At 52.1% G+C, this 14,663-nt stretch overlaps 1 protein-coding gene across 7 annotated transcripts in view; it reads left to right on the forward strand.

The window, feature by feature from the left end:
• LOC102067580 (WD repeat-containing protein 7) overlaps positions 1–13,926 on the forward strand; it is a 35,859-nt gene extending 21,933 nt beyond the window's left edge. For 5 of the 7 annotated variants that reach the window (XM_074533774.1, XM_074533779.1, XM_074533778.1 and 2 more), the window contains 8 exons: positions 2,013–2,199; positions 4,432–4,549; positions 4,719–4,868; positions 5,061–5,143; positions 6,773–6,872; positions 11,415–11,519; positions 12,183–12,386; positions 13,320–13,926. In XM_074533774.1, coding sequence (XP_074389875.1) covers positions 2,013–2,199; positions 4,432–4,549; positions 4,719–4,868; positions 5,061–5,143; positions 6,773–6,872; positions 11,415–11,519; positions 12,183–12,386 — 947 coding nt within the window. In that variant the 3' untranslated portion in view covers positions 13,320–13,926. The remainder of the gene's footprint in view (positions 1–2,012; positions 2,200–4,431; positions 4,550–4,718; positions 4,869–5,060; positions 5,144–6,772; positions 6,873–11,414; positions 11,520–12,182; positions 12,387–13,319) is intronic. The other 2 variants (XM_074533776.1, XM_074533777.1) reach the window with 2 other exon arrangements.
• The last annotated feature ends 737 nt before the right edge of the window (positions 13,927–14,663 follow it).

Here is a 14,663-nt window from a genome sequence, read left to right on the forward strand (position 1 = left end):
GTGGGAACAGGCTGGGAATGCCCCCGGCATCCCATGGGGATGGATTTGTTCAGTTTGCCTGGAGACGGGCGGGATTGGGGAGTGGGAATGGGCTGGGAATGCCCACAGCATCCCATGGGGATGGGTTTGTTCAGTTTGCCTGGAGAAGGGTGAGATTAGGGAGTGGGAATGGGCTGGGAATGCCCACAGCATCCCCTGGGGATGGGATCGTTCTGTTTGCCTGGAGAAGGGTGAGATTAGGGAGTGCACAACACTTTGACTGCATTTATCTGGTTTGTTCTTGGTTATTTGTCACCTTTCACTGGCCCAGGATGCTCCCAGCCCAGGGGTGGGGAATCCACAGCTCCTCAGGGCAAGGTTAAATCCATCAGCTGCAGGGTGTTTGGGATTGTGTGCCTTTTGGAGAGGGTGGAATTCTCTAGAAATTCCAGCTGTGCCCTTGCCTGGCACCTGCATTAACCCCTGGGTTAATCACAGCCCTTTCCAGAGGCCCTGGCACAGCTGTGGCTGCCCCATCCCATGGGCAAGGACAGCTCCCACCAGCCCAGGGTGTCCTGGAGCAATTCCAGATGGGAGTGATTGCAACTGGGAAAAAACCAAATATCTGATCATCATGATACAAAAAAAACCCAAGTGATTTTCAATTTATCTTGATTTGATACCCGAGACAAGATGTGGAGTAAAAATAAAAGACTAAAACTCCACTGAGCAGAAAGGGAGGAAGGGATATGGAATCTTAACCCAGCTCTCCAAATTTCTGTCTCTCTGTGAATGATCAGGGGAAAAAAATCATCTAGAAAGGGTCACAATCAAGTTAAATCCTATTCTGGGAGTCCATCATTTGGATTTAGTTGGATCTTGATCAGAGTTCTCAGTGGCTCATTCCTGCCTGGGCTATTGATTTTCCCCAGCAAATAATTTCATTTTTTAAAATCCATTGGCAAACTGGGGATAACAAGGCTGCCTGCAGCCGTGTGCTCACGGAGATTCCGGGGCAAGGAAGGACATTTTGGGAACCCGGGGGCTGCTGTGCACTGGCACAAGGTGATGAATTGGAGCATTTGGGCACTTGTGGGTTAATGAAGTGACGTGAGGAGCAAATGTGCCAGTGCAGATGAAGCACCTGGAATAAACTGTGTTTTAGCAGTGCTGTGAGTGGGAATGGCATGCCCTGGCAGTTGTGCCCAGCTGTGCTTTGGTGAGTGGGCACTGGGCATGCACACCACGGGTGCTGAGCTGTTGCAGGGCTAATTACCTCGTCCTCCCGACTCTAATGTGACACGTTTATTGCCCTAACGAACAACTCATTAGCGCCGGGATGCTTTTGTCAATATTCATTCCTTGGCTCAGGCTGGGCAGAGCTTTAAACAAAGATGTCCTGCCTGGCACCACCTTTGGCTCAGGGCTGCTGCTGGGCGCTGAGGGGACAGGGCAGGGTTTAGTGCAGGAGGCACCTTTTGAATAAGGTGCTGGTTTGGAGGCAGAAGGTTCTGGTTTCACATGGATCAGGATTGGTTGGTGTGAGTTAACCACAGAAGCTCTGTTGGGTTTCCCCGTCCTGAAACCAGGAGGCTTGTTTAATAAACAAACCAAGCCACTTGTTGAGGACAGTCCAAGCAAAGCCTGATAAAATCAGCAATTATCTTTCCCACAAGAAGCACTATTGAAGGGTAATAAATAATGATGGAGAGATAATGCTAAATTATCAGCCAGCACTGCCCTCCTCCATTTATGTGTAAGTAAAAGCAGGGATGTAAAATGAAATATGAATATTTCCAAAGTGTGCAGGACCCGGATCAAGATTCAGGATTCCATTTCTGGTTTTCCCCTCAAAACACATTTCCTGTTATTTCTTAAGTAGTGACAGTGCTCCAAATGCATTTGCATGCAGTGTTTGAGGGCCAGGGTGGCATGGCTGCCCACGGGTGGGTTGGGGCAGGGTGCGGGCGCTGTGCCCACGGCGGGTCCAGCCCCCCACAGTGCCCCCAACCCCTGGCATCCATCGCCCGCAGGCAAGGCGCTGACGTTCCTGCTGCTGCAGCCGGCCAGCGCGCGGCTCCCGGCGCACAGCACCATCCGCCGCACCGCCATCGACCTCATCGGCCGCGGCTTCACCGTCTGGGAGCCCTACATGGACGTGTCGGCCGTGCTCATGGGGCTGCTCGAGCTCTGCGCCGACGCCGAGAAGCAGCTGGCCAAGTGGGTACTGTGGGTACCGTGCCAGCCCTGGGGGCACGTTGGAGAGGGGTTGGTGGGGAGGACCCATGGCTGCCCCGTCCCTGAAGGGTCCAAAGCCATGCTGGACAAAGGTTGCATCCTTAAAGTTCCTTTCAACCCAGATCATGCCCCTAGGCTCCGTGAAATGTTTGTTGACAAACACAGAATTGAAATGGCACCTGCAAGGCTGTACCAATCCCAGAAATGTGTTTCCACATCGCTCAGTCTCGAGGGTTCTGACACTGTTCTAAGCCCGTTTTATGTAAGTTTGGATTTCCTCGGCATACAATGGACAGATCCTTGTCCTGTGTTGGCAGGAGGAATATGGACAAATTGGATTACCATTGTTTTTTGTGTGAATTCCAGCGATGCCGTGTGGTGTGACAGGAGGCACCAGCACCTTGTCCCTTCCCAAAGCCCCGTTTCATGTCAATCCCAGCTCCAGGATCCCAGTGCCCTCAGCTCTGGAGCGAGTCCTTGTGCTGCTGTGATTCCACCCTTAGCTGTCAGGAAGATTAGTCTGGCTCTCCCTCCAAAGAGCAGGGAATAAATGAAGGGATCAGCGTGGAGCCTTGAGGAGCCCGCCGCAATTTTCCTCATGATAAATTGCATAATAAGCGCGAAAGCGTTTGCTTATTAATCCATAACAAGATTTAGATTGAAAATGGCCTGTTCCGTTGCTGACAGAGCCAGGGTGGAGGGAGATGGAAAGAAATGGAGCAACAATGTGTGCCGGGGTTAAGTGTGGAGCTCACCCTGGCGGAGCCCCGCTGAGCTCCCGCTTTGTGCCGGATTTGCCGCGGACACAATAACGGCGCGCAGCTGCCGCCGCCTCTCCCGGAGGTTTTATTAAAGAGCTTTCATGTCAAGCTTCTGCTTTTAGATAGAAAAGAAGGAATCACATTTATTGACCAGCAAAACGAGTGGGGTTCTTTTTTCCCTGCTGAATCGAGGGAGTATCCGAGCTGTTAGGCAAAACTCAGGTGCTCGGAACTCCCTCGCCCTGCCCAGCTCGCCCTGGCTCGCGGAGGTGACGCTGTGCCAGGGAAACTGCTCAGCTCTGGGGATAGAGAGTGTTCTCCCAGCGTTCTGGGCCTCTGGGGTGATGATAGGAGCCATTTGTTTGTGCTTTCTGGGTTAAGCTGTGTTTCACACACATCCCACTTGTCCAGGTTGCTCCAGTCCCAGCCAGCCTGGCCCGGGACCATTGCAGGTTCCCTGGGCTGTTCTCTGGTGGGAGCAGCCAGATTTGCTGGCTTGCCAAAGCCAAAGGTTTGCTGGCTTTGGCTTTGGCAGCCCCTCCAAAAGTTAACTGGGATAATCCTTCCCTGGCTTATCCCTTTGTCGTGGGACACCTCATGGACAGGAGTCTGGAAGTTACATTCGCTTGTGGTTTCCCAAGGAAAGGCCAATGGGGACATCACCTTTTAGTTTCACATTGGGGAATTCTAATCTGCACATTAGGAAATGAGAATAAACTGGTTGGGATTATAAATTCCTGCTATTCTCTCCCCAAAAAAACCAGCCAGAGAGCACAGGGAAGAAGGAGGAGCCCCTTGCACAGGTTATCCAGAAAAATAAGTGGCTGCCCCATGCCTGGAAGTGTTCAAGGCTGGGATGGACATGGCTTGGAGCTACCTGGGGTAGTGGAATAGGTGATCCTTAAAACCCCTTTCCAACCCAAACTGGCTGTGATTCCATGGCCCTACATTTTGGGGAATTTTTGGATAATGTGCAGGGCGCATAGAAATTTTATTTTGGCAGTTACCGGGTACTTAGCACCTTATTGCTTTTTGCTTTTATCTTGTCACAGCCAGTAAAAGCCTTGAATTAAGGAGAATTACTCTGGCCAGGGGATTTTTCAGGCTGTGTTTAAAATACTGTAAAAGACCAAACCATAAATCCTCGGGAAGACGCTGTGGGCCTCCGTGGGGTGATATGTATTCAGCACATACAGATAATTTGTTAACAAGGCCTTTTGCCCACTTTGGACAGATGCACTTACTGTTTTCAATCTTCATGGTTAATTATTCGATTTGGGGTTGATGCTGGAACACCCTGACTCCTAATCACCGCTCTTTGTTGGGAGTCCATTATACTGGAACTGCCGGAGTGCTCCCGGTGACCTTGAACTGACATTATAAGCTGGTTCTAATCTTTCCACTCTATATTTCTTCCCTTTGTGCCTGCCTTTGTGCGGCTGCTGCCGCTTAGCATCACAATGGGGCTGCCCCTGAGCCCCGCGGCTGACTCGGCGCGCTCGGCCCGCCACGCGCTGTCGCTGATCGCCACCGCCCGCCCGCCCGCCTTCATCACCACCATCGCCAAGGAGGTGAGCGGGGCTGGGGCTGGGGTGGGCACCGTGGGCAGGATGGGGCTGGGGCTCTGCTGGGATGGGCACCGGCACCGGGCACCGGCCCAGGCTGCGGTCAGGGATGCACACAGGGCTTGGGGGGCACACGGAGCCGGTGCCCGGTGCCAGCGGTGTCCCTGGTGCCCAGGTGCACCGGCACACGGCGCTGGCGGCCAACACGCAGTCGCAGCAGAACATCCACACCAGCACGCTGGCCCGCGCCAAGGGCGAGATCCTGCGCGTCATCGAGATCCTCATCGACAAGATGCCCTCCGACGTGGTGGACCTGCTGGTGGAGGTGAGGCCCCGGCTCCACCCCAGGGGCTGCTTGCCCTGTGCGCTTCGGGACTAGAAAGGATCTGGTCTGTGTTTCACAAATTTTACATTGCTGGGGAAAATATCCCAAGCTAAAGCAGCTCAAAGCCAGGCCGGACACAGCTTGGGGGGGATGACCCTGAGATCTCAGCTGATGGTAGTTTTTGTTTGCAAGGTGATGGACATCATCATGTACTGCCTGGAGGGGTCTTTGGTTAAGAAGAAGGGTCTTCAGGAATGTTTCCCAGCCATCTGCAGGTGAGCCCTTCCTACGGGAATACTATGAAATAAATGATAGGATCACCAGCTAGATATATTTCTAATTAAGAGTGGAACGGTCTTTTAGGTGACACAACAAAGAGTAAAAGGTGATTTATAAAATGGGAGCATTTCCAGTGTCTTTAAAGATGAATAAATATCCCAGTCATCCTCTTAAACTGGTCCAGCCCATAAATTCTAATAATCACCTGTCAGCCGTTACATTTTAATTTAATAACCTATTAAAATACGGAATACTTTCACAGAAAGAACAATTATCCCATTGCCAGGCTGGATCCTGATGTAATGATCTTCCTCCTTCCTGATGCTTTAAGTGGCTTTCCTTAAAACGTAAAGGGAAGGATAAATGGGAACGAGTGCCCAATCTCCCTATTGCTGTGCATATTTATAGCCACCCAGTATTTTAAATTCTCTGCTAATATTTCCTGGTTATAGCCAGTGTAAAAATGATGCAGCACCCAGCGATGGAGGGAAATTGCAGCAGGCCACAGCAGGTGGGGGGATCTCTGCAGAGATTCCAGGGAAGCACTGTTTTCCCTGCACAAAAACCAGGGATTCTCTGCCTTCTCTTCTGTTCTTTCTTGATTTCCCCCGTGTTTCATCCTGCCTTCCTTGCCAGCTGCCATCCTCTCACACATAGCAGTTGCTATGGCACTGGGAATCCCCAGGAACCAGCAGAGAGGTCTGAAAGGTGGCTTGTTTGAAGCCCTAAATATGCTTAATACCATTTTTGAGACTGATTTCAGGTATTTCTGGTGCATTTTGGTAGAGGGAAATTTAGCTGCAAAATTGCAGCATAATTCGGGATGCAGCTGGCACTTCCACAGGTCTGCTCTCCTGTGATAAGGCACAGTGATATCCCCAAGGATTTGGATTTGCAATTAGGATTTAGTAAGTGGTGAAATTCCTTGGATTTTGCAGCTGCTGGAATTCCAATAAATGCCCCGGGGTCACACTGGGTGTTCAGGACTATTGCAGCCTTTACCCCAAGGGTGTCACTGGAGTCCTTTTCCTTTATGCCCATCAGAAACTGATGAGTTTGCTTATTTCCACTTGCCTTCCTTTCTGTGTGACTTTGATGGGAAATGCCCTCAGTCACACAGGGTTACACTGTGTGGGTACACCCATGGCCATCAGGGAGCTGGTGGTTATTCCATAGATTATTCCCAAATAAACAAATCAATCTGAGGGATAAATCTGCTCAGGTTCCATGGTAACATCAGCTGGTTCTGTGCAATGCCAGGTGTTACACTGGCAGCGAGTGGATCTTTAAATAATCTCTCAGTTCCAGCCATTAGTGAGTGCCAGATGAGTGTGAGGTGCCAGCCCCAGCCCAGTGGCACCAGATGAGTGTGAGGTGCCAGCCCCAGCCCAGTGGCACCAGATGAGTGTGAGGTGCCAGCCCCACCCCGCTGGCACCCAGATGAGTGTGATGTGCCAGCCCCACCCCAGTGGCACCAGATGAGTGTGAGGTGCCAGCCCCAGCGCAGTGGCACCAGGTGCCAGTCCCAGCGCAGTGGCACCAGATGAGTGTGAGGTGCCAGCCCCACCCTGCTGGCACCCAGATGAGTGTGCCAGCCCCAGCTCCCTGTGCCATTGTCCCCCCAGGTTCTACATGGTGAGTTACTACGAGCGCAGCCACCGCATCGCCGTGGGCGCCCGTCACGGCTCCGTGGCGCTCTACGACATCCGCACGGGCAAGTGCCAGGTGAGAGCGGCTGGGGTAACCAGGACGGGTCCTTTTCAGGGTTAGTTACTGTTCATGAGGTACAAAATATGGCCAGATGGATTACTGTGGGGTAGCACCATCTACTGGATACACATTCCTGCTTCCCAAATCTGATTTTATGCATAGTTTCTCACAACTGCACACTTTTCTGGCTGCTCAAAAACAAGGAATAGCTTGAAACAGCTGTGCCAGTGAAGAAAAGCTCAGATTTTTCATTTCCTTTCCTGTGAGGGTTTTTGGGATCCTGAAAAGCATTTTGGATTTGGTTTTTTTTCCCCTTCCAGGTAATTTTAATTTTTTGAGAAAGGTGGTTGTAGGAACTGACTGAGAAATTACTTGGAATGATCAATAGGATGATGGATACCAAAAACCCCCCTTATTAACAAAAAATAAACCAGCATTTATCTAGGATGGGGTTTCCCCTCAGTAAAATTTACTGTGTTAGTAGACTGTATTATGACTGTTCCAAATGCAAACACTGAATCTATTTTTCCATAACTCCATATCCAAGCAGGTTCTTTCTCCTCCTCCCCCAGTGAAATGAGTTTGTGACCCCTCCCAGGGTGCTGCTGCTGGCTCCATGGGGTGTTTGGGGCTGGCAGTGCCCTTCCCATGGCCATTGATCTGCCCTTCAGCTGCTGGCAGCTCCCAGAGCTCCCAGGGCTGGCTGTTGATTATTCATTCCCACAGCAGCTCGCAGGGTATTGACCCAGAGCCGCTCGCTGCGATGGCTCTGCTCCCTCACCCATCTCCGTGGGGCTCCTGATAAACTGCCTGGGAGCTCCTGGGAGCCTCAGCCAGCTTCTCCCTCTGGGAGCCAGCCCATCCTCAGCAGGGCATTTCCCTCTGGGAGCCAGCCCGTCCTCAGCAGGGCATTTCCCTCTGGGAGCCTCAGCCAGGGCATTTCCTTCTGGGAGCCTCAGCGGGGCATTTCCCTCTGGGAGCCTCAGCAGGGCATTTCCCTCTGGGAGCAGCTCCTCCTCAGCCAGAGTATCATGGAGGATCCATGCCCTGCACTCAGGTGCTGTCCCACACAGCAGCAGCAGCTGCCTCACATGTTCCCCCTCTATATTCCTCCTCATATTCCCCCTCATATTTTCCCTCACACATTCCCCCTCCGTCTTCCCCTTCACACATTCCTGCTCAATATTCCCCCTCACATATTCCTCCTCCATTTTCCCCCTCACACAATCCTGCTCCATCTTCCCCCTCACACATTCCCCCTCACATATTCCCCCTCCATATTCCCCCTCACACATTCCTCTTCATATTTCCCCTCATACATTCCCCCTCACATATTGCTCCTCCATATTCCCCCTCACACAATCCCGCTCCATATTCCCCCTCACTCATTCCTCCTCCATGTTCCTGCTCCATATTCCCCCTCACACAATCCCCCTCACATATTCTCCCTCCATATTCCTACCTACATGTTTCCCCTCACACATTCCTGCTCAGTATTCCCCCTCACATATTCCCCTTCCATATTTCCCCTCACATATTCCCCTTCCATATTCCCCCTCACACATTCCCCCTCACATATTGCCCCTCCATATTCCCCCTCACATATTCCCCCTCACATATTCCCTCTCACACAATCCCGCTCCATATTCCCCCTCACATATTCCCCCTCCATATTCCCCCTCACATATTCCCCCTTCATATTCCCCCCTCACTCATTCCCCCTCACACATTCCCCTTCATATTCCCCCTCACACATTCCCCCTCACACATTCCCCCTCACATATTCCCCCTCACACAATCCCGCTCCATATTCCCCCTCACATATTCCCCCTTCATATTCGCCCCTCACACAATCCCCCTCACATATTCCCCCTCACATATTCCCCCTCCATATTCCCCCTCACATATTCCCCCTTCATATTCCCCCCTCACACATTCCCCCTCACATATTCCCCCTCACACAATCCCGCTCCATATTCCCCCTCACATATTCCCCCTCACACATTTCCCCTCACATATTCCTGCTCCATATTCCCCCTCACACAATCCCGCTCCATATTCCCCTCCATATTCCCCCTCACACATTCCCCCTCACATATTCCCCCTCACACAATCCCGCTCCATATTCCCCCTCAGTCATTCCTCCTCCATGTTCCCCCTCACATATTCCCCCTCACACAATCCCACTCCATATTCCCCCTCAGTCATTCCTCCTCCATGTTCCTCCTCCCACATTCCCCCGCAGAGATTTCAGGGATCCCGTTCTGAAGCTCCAAATTCCCCCCAGACGAACTCCATGTTAATTTTGGGAGTAAGCAGCAGCAGTATTTGCTGTGGACTCCATGCTTTCCCAGCGAGAGCAGCAGTGGGTTTGTGGCAGGTTCTTTGAGCTCCTGAAATGCCTGCACAGAGGGGAGGTCAGGCTGAGATGAGATCTGGGATTTGATAAAGATAATTGATGCTGCACAGGGAATTGGAAAGCAGTGCCGAGAGCAGCAGCTCCACCTGGAAATGTGCCCTTTGTTTGCCCAGCTCGGAACCCCGCGGCCACAGTACACGGGATTAAACACCAATGGCAAATTCTATCCCAAAATAAACCCCTTGGATTAATAATTACAGCTATAATGCATCTACAACAATACTAAAAGGATTAGGCAGCAGGATTAAGGTATCGTTGAGCACAAGCTCTGTTTGCCCACTTAAACACTAAAATAATACTAAATTCCAACCAAATTATTAATATTTTGTATAAGATTCCTAATTATTAACACACAGCCAAAAATCCTGCACTTAAAGGTGCAGTAACACAGGAAATACTGATGCCATAAGTACTATTTTATATCAAATTAAACACTAAAATGAGGCTGGAGAGAGAGATTGCAGGTAACTGAATTTTAGGATACCTGATCGTTGCTTTTGGGATGATGGGAAAATATTCATATTTTCCCAGACAAATTCTTGCTGAGTACCAGAGTCTGGCCCAAAATCCCCCAATTAATTCCTCAGTACAAGTTCTTTAATTATCTTCTTTTCCTTTACGACCGTATTTGGGTCTATAAGGAGAGACCTCTGAAATATTCCATTTTTATCGATTAATCTTGGGATTCATCATAAATATTTAGAGCTGCATTTCAGAAATACATGTAATTTTTGTACCTAAAACCTGGGTCATTTGCACCGGAAGATTAAAGAGAAACATAAGTTATTTTGGGTTTATTTCAAAGCAAAAACTACTTTTAAGCCTGGGCTGGAATCAATACTGTTTGGTCCTGGGTCCTTCCAGAATTAAAACCCCAGCAATCCGAGCATTAATTGGATTGTGCAGGGCTGATTTTATTTCAGTCCTGGATGCCTTGGCAAAGTTTGATTTATGTGGAAGGCAGAAAAGGATTTAATATTCCATTTGGAATGAATTGTGGCTTGGCTTAATTAATTACAGGGTAAAAGATGCTGTTCTTGAAAACAGTGCTTTAAAGGTGTTTGTGCTGCATCTCCAGGCAAACCAGGTCATGGAAAGCAGCTCCTGAAATTTCAGAGAAAAGGGAATTCCTGAGTGTAACCTCAATTGGATAAAGGCCTTTTCTAAACATAGAAACAACATAGAGGAAGGGGCTTTCATTGATTTATTTATGAAATCAAATTAATAAAGGTGCTGAAACCGGTGTGGGTTCATAGAGATTTCCCTTACACCGGTTCAAAAACAGGGATTTCTTTTGAAAGGCGTGGTGGGGCCATTTTGCATGTGTGACTGTAAATGGATCAGCGTGGGTTTTTACATCACTTCAGTGGCACAGAGCGGTTCAGTGGAGACTGTCCCGAGCCCTGGGTTTGGAGCTGGGTTTCTGGGATGGCTGCAGGGGGTGCAGGAGGCTCCCAGGAGCGTTCCCTTCCCATTCACACCCTGCAGAGGGAAGCTGGAAGCAGCTGCTTCACTTCCTGGTGGAAAACACGAGCCGAGAGCACAAAAATCCTGCCTGGGAAGGATTAGCATCAATTAGAGAAGCACTTCCTTTAAATAACAAAGCAGCTGCATTCCCTGGAGGACTTGTACTTCTTGGAACGAGTTCCAGGAGTAAAAAGAGCAACAAGTGTGCTGCTCCTATTGATTTCTACCTTTGTCTCACCAAAACATATTTTATTGACAAGTGCTCCGTGCTTGTTAAGTGCTAAAGAGTGGGATGGGGCTAAACTAATTAACTGTGGGGATCCCATTAAAGAGAGAGATCTGGGGTTCACTCCCCTTTTCCACCAGGAATAAATGAATATCTTAATGGATTGTTAATTTATCAGGCTCATTCCAGGTGCACACCCCGAGCAGGGCTTTTAATAACCCGGGCCTGGGCACAGGAGCCCTGCTAATGGGGTTTGCTAGTGCTGATCCAGGAGGGAAGGGGATGTTCCATGTGGATATCACCTTGGATTTGATGCACACTTGGGCTTTTGGATGCTGTTTGGGGTTACTGCTGTGGGAGAGGAGCTCTGGGGAGCATTTCTGTGGGGGGCTGTTGTTGCCAGCTCGTGGCTGCCCCTCATTGCCCCGCTGTGCCCTGTTCCCAGACCATCCACGGCCACAAGGGACCCATCACTGCCGTGGCCTTCGCCCCCGACGGCCGCTACCTGGCCACCTACTCCAACTGCGACAGCCACCTCTGCTTCTGGCAGGTGAGCACACCCGGGGCTGTCCCTGCTGTGCGGGCGGTTCCAGCAGGGCAAACATCCCCAGGAAGGGAGGGAGGGCACGGCGGGGCTGGGCTTGGAGCAGCCTGATGCTTGAAATCCCTCCCAGCCCACACACAAGGGGTTAAACAGCCTCTGTGCCGTTCTCAAGTGTGACCTCGTGCGCCGGTGATTTTTCCCTTCCGTGTCCTGTTTGGCACGATTATTAATGCAGGAAAATCAGGCACATTAGTCATCCTAAAAGGGTTATTACTCAGGATGATTTAAATTGTGAAAGTGTCACAGGCGGGGCTCGCCCGCTGCCGGCCGGGATGCCGTGATTTACACCCTGACACGGGTACTGCTGGGGGCTCAGGGCAGTGAAACACCCCGGGCTTTGCGGGGCACAGAAATGCTGCCATGCTTGTGGGGGCACGGAGAGTTTGGAGCTGGCACCAGCAGTGCAAACCCAGCTGCTCCCTGGAGGTGTCCAAGGTTAGGCAGGGCTTGGAGCACCGAGTGGGGATGGCAGGGTGGGCTCTGAGGTGCCTTCCCTCCAAGGCAGCGCTCGCTGTGCCGCACGGGCAGTGCCACAGCCCGGCGCTGGTGCCCTCTGTGCCGTGGGCATCGCTGCCCTCAGAGGGGAGCTGAGCCGGGCTGTGTCCCCAGATGAACACGTCCCTGCTGGGCAGCATCGGCATGCTGAACTCGGCGCCCCAGCTGCGCTGCGTCAAGACGTACCAGGTGCCGCCGGTGCAGCCGGCCTCGCCCGGCTCGCACACCGCGCTGCGCCTGGCCCGCCTCATCTGGACCTCCAACCGCAACATCATCCTCATGGCCCACGACGGCAGGGAGCACCGCTTCATGGTCTAGGTGAGCGTGGGCACAGGGCACGGCTCAACGCTCTGAGTCAGCCTGCCCGGGCACCGGGAGCGGTGCCAGAGCTGTGCCAGGGAGCACCGGCACCTGGGAAGGGCTTGCCAGGGTCTGAGGGGATCAGCCAGGGAGTGAGGGGCTCAGCCGGGATATGAGGGGATCAGCCAGGGAGTGAGGGGCTCAGCCGGGATATGAGGGGATAAGCCGGGATCTGAGGGAGGCCTGCCCAGAATCTGAGGCAATCCTGCCCACGATCTGAGGGAGGCCTGCCCATATCTGAGGGACCCCTGCCCAGATCTGAGGCAATCCTGCCCAGAATCTGAGGCAATCGTGCCCACGATCTGAGGGAATCCTGCCGACAATCTGAGGGAGGCCTGCCACATCTGAGGGATCCCTGCCCAGACCTGAGGGATCCCTGCCCAGACCTGAGGGATCCCTGCCCAGATCTGAGGGAGCCCTGCCCAGACCTGAGGCAATCCTGCCCAGATCTGAGGGATCCCTGCCCTGGTCTGAGGGATTCCTCCCCAGATCTGAGGGAGCCCTGCCCAAACCTGAGGGATCCCTGCCCAGATCTGAGGGAATCCTGCCCAGGATCTGAGGGATCCTTGCCCATATCTGAGGGATTCCTCCCCAGATATGAGGGATCCCTGCCCAGATCTGAGGGTCTCAGCTGGGATCTGAGGGAATCCTGCCCAGGATCTGAGGGAGGCCTGCCACATCTGAGGGATCCCTGCCCAGACCTGAGGGATCCCTGCCCAGACCTGAGGGATCCCTGCCCAGATCTGAGGGATCCCTGCCCAGGATCTGAGGGGCTCAGCCAGGATCTGAAGCAATCCTGCCCAGATCTGAGGGATCCCTGCCCTGGTCTGAGGGGCTGAGCCCACCCTTGCCGGCCGGCCGGTGGCACTGACAGCCTTTCGGTGCCCCCAGCAGGAGGAGGGCGCGGGGGCAGAGCGGGATCGGGATCGGGATCGGGATGAGGAGCAGCTCCTCCCGAAGGCGGCTGGGCCCGGCCCCGCGGCGCTGGATGTCACCCGACCCCGTTTCCCCGCGCAGAATGTCAGTGTTTACCGCAAAGGCTCGTGTTTACATGGACGTGCTGCCCCGGAGCCAGGCATTGGCGGGAACGGGGCTGCGATGTGCTGATCCCAAGGCTCCTTCCTCAGGGGATTGCAAGTGCTGCTGTGCCCAGGCCGGAGGAAAAATGGTAGTCCACGTGTAAATAAATAATTTTAAAATCCTGTTCAATGGCAGGCTTGGAAAAAAAGCAGTATTTATATAGAAAGGTGGTTTTTGCCACCAGTGCAGGTATTTATTTAAATAAAGGACAAAGGGGGCCATTTTGAATGGAAAAATTATCAAAATTATGGAAAAAATGAATTATTGACTGGATGTACTGAAATATTTCCTTCAGTAGGAATATTCCTGTGTGACACTCGCTGTGACTGTGTTTCCTTCTTACATATCTGATTCTGTGGAACATTTTGTGTGAAATTTTCTGTTTACTGCTCATGGGAAAGAGAAGATATCTCTGTAATCCTTTTATTTCAGTATCTCTGTTTGTGCAGCTTTTCCTTGGCTGCAGAGCTCGCACCTGAGGCTGGCACTACCTGCTAAGCTAAACATGGTACTTGTTCCCAAAAATGCAGGAATTCATTTGTCACATGGCTCCCAAAGAGGAAGCGAATGCGTTTTGTTCCGCCTCGGGTGGTCGGTGTGGGATTTGCAGCTCCATATCTGTGTGCTCGGAGCTGAGCAGGGCTATGCCCAGCTGCTGTGCCAGGGCTGTGCCCGTCCCCGCTGCCAGCTTCGCGTGTCCTTGGCGCTGCTTGGTCCCTGTGTGCGTGCAGCTGTCCCTGCATGGGGGGATGGAGAGCCCTGGGGCGGCCCCAGGGTCTGCTTCTCCACCCTCCCTGCCCTCCGTGCATTGACATTCCCGGTGGAAATATGCTCGTGGAATAAAACCCGACTGAAAAAACGTGTTGGCTTGCCTGGCTGTCAGTGATCTCCTGCTGATGGTGCATCAGGAATCTCAGTTTCCCCCATTTCCTTTGGAGGGAGTGAGAGCAGGATCCTGCTCTGCAATGGTTTGGGTTGGGAGGATATTAAGAAATGCTGTAGGAAACTTCACCAGCATTAATACTTTTGTCTGAAGAACAACAACAAAAAATCTGGAGGGGAGCCTCCGGTGTGATAAATTGACACTCGGTCCAGCGGTTGCCTGGAGCGCGCTTTGAAGCGGGAGAGGCTCCTGGGGAACTTCCCCCTCTCTCT

Source organism: Zonotrichia albicollis, assembly GCF_047830755.1.
Source record: "Zonotrichia albicollis isolate bZonAlb1 chromosome Z unlocalized genomic scaffold, bZonAlb1.hap1 SUPER_Z_unloc_1, whole genome shotgun sequence".
NCBI classification, from domain to species: Eukaryota; Metazoa; Chordata; class Aves; order Passeriformes; family Passerellidae; genus Zonotrichia; species Zonotrichia albicollis.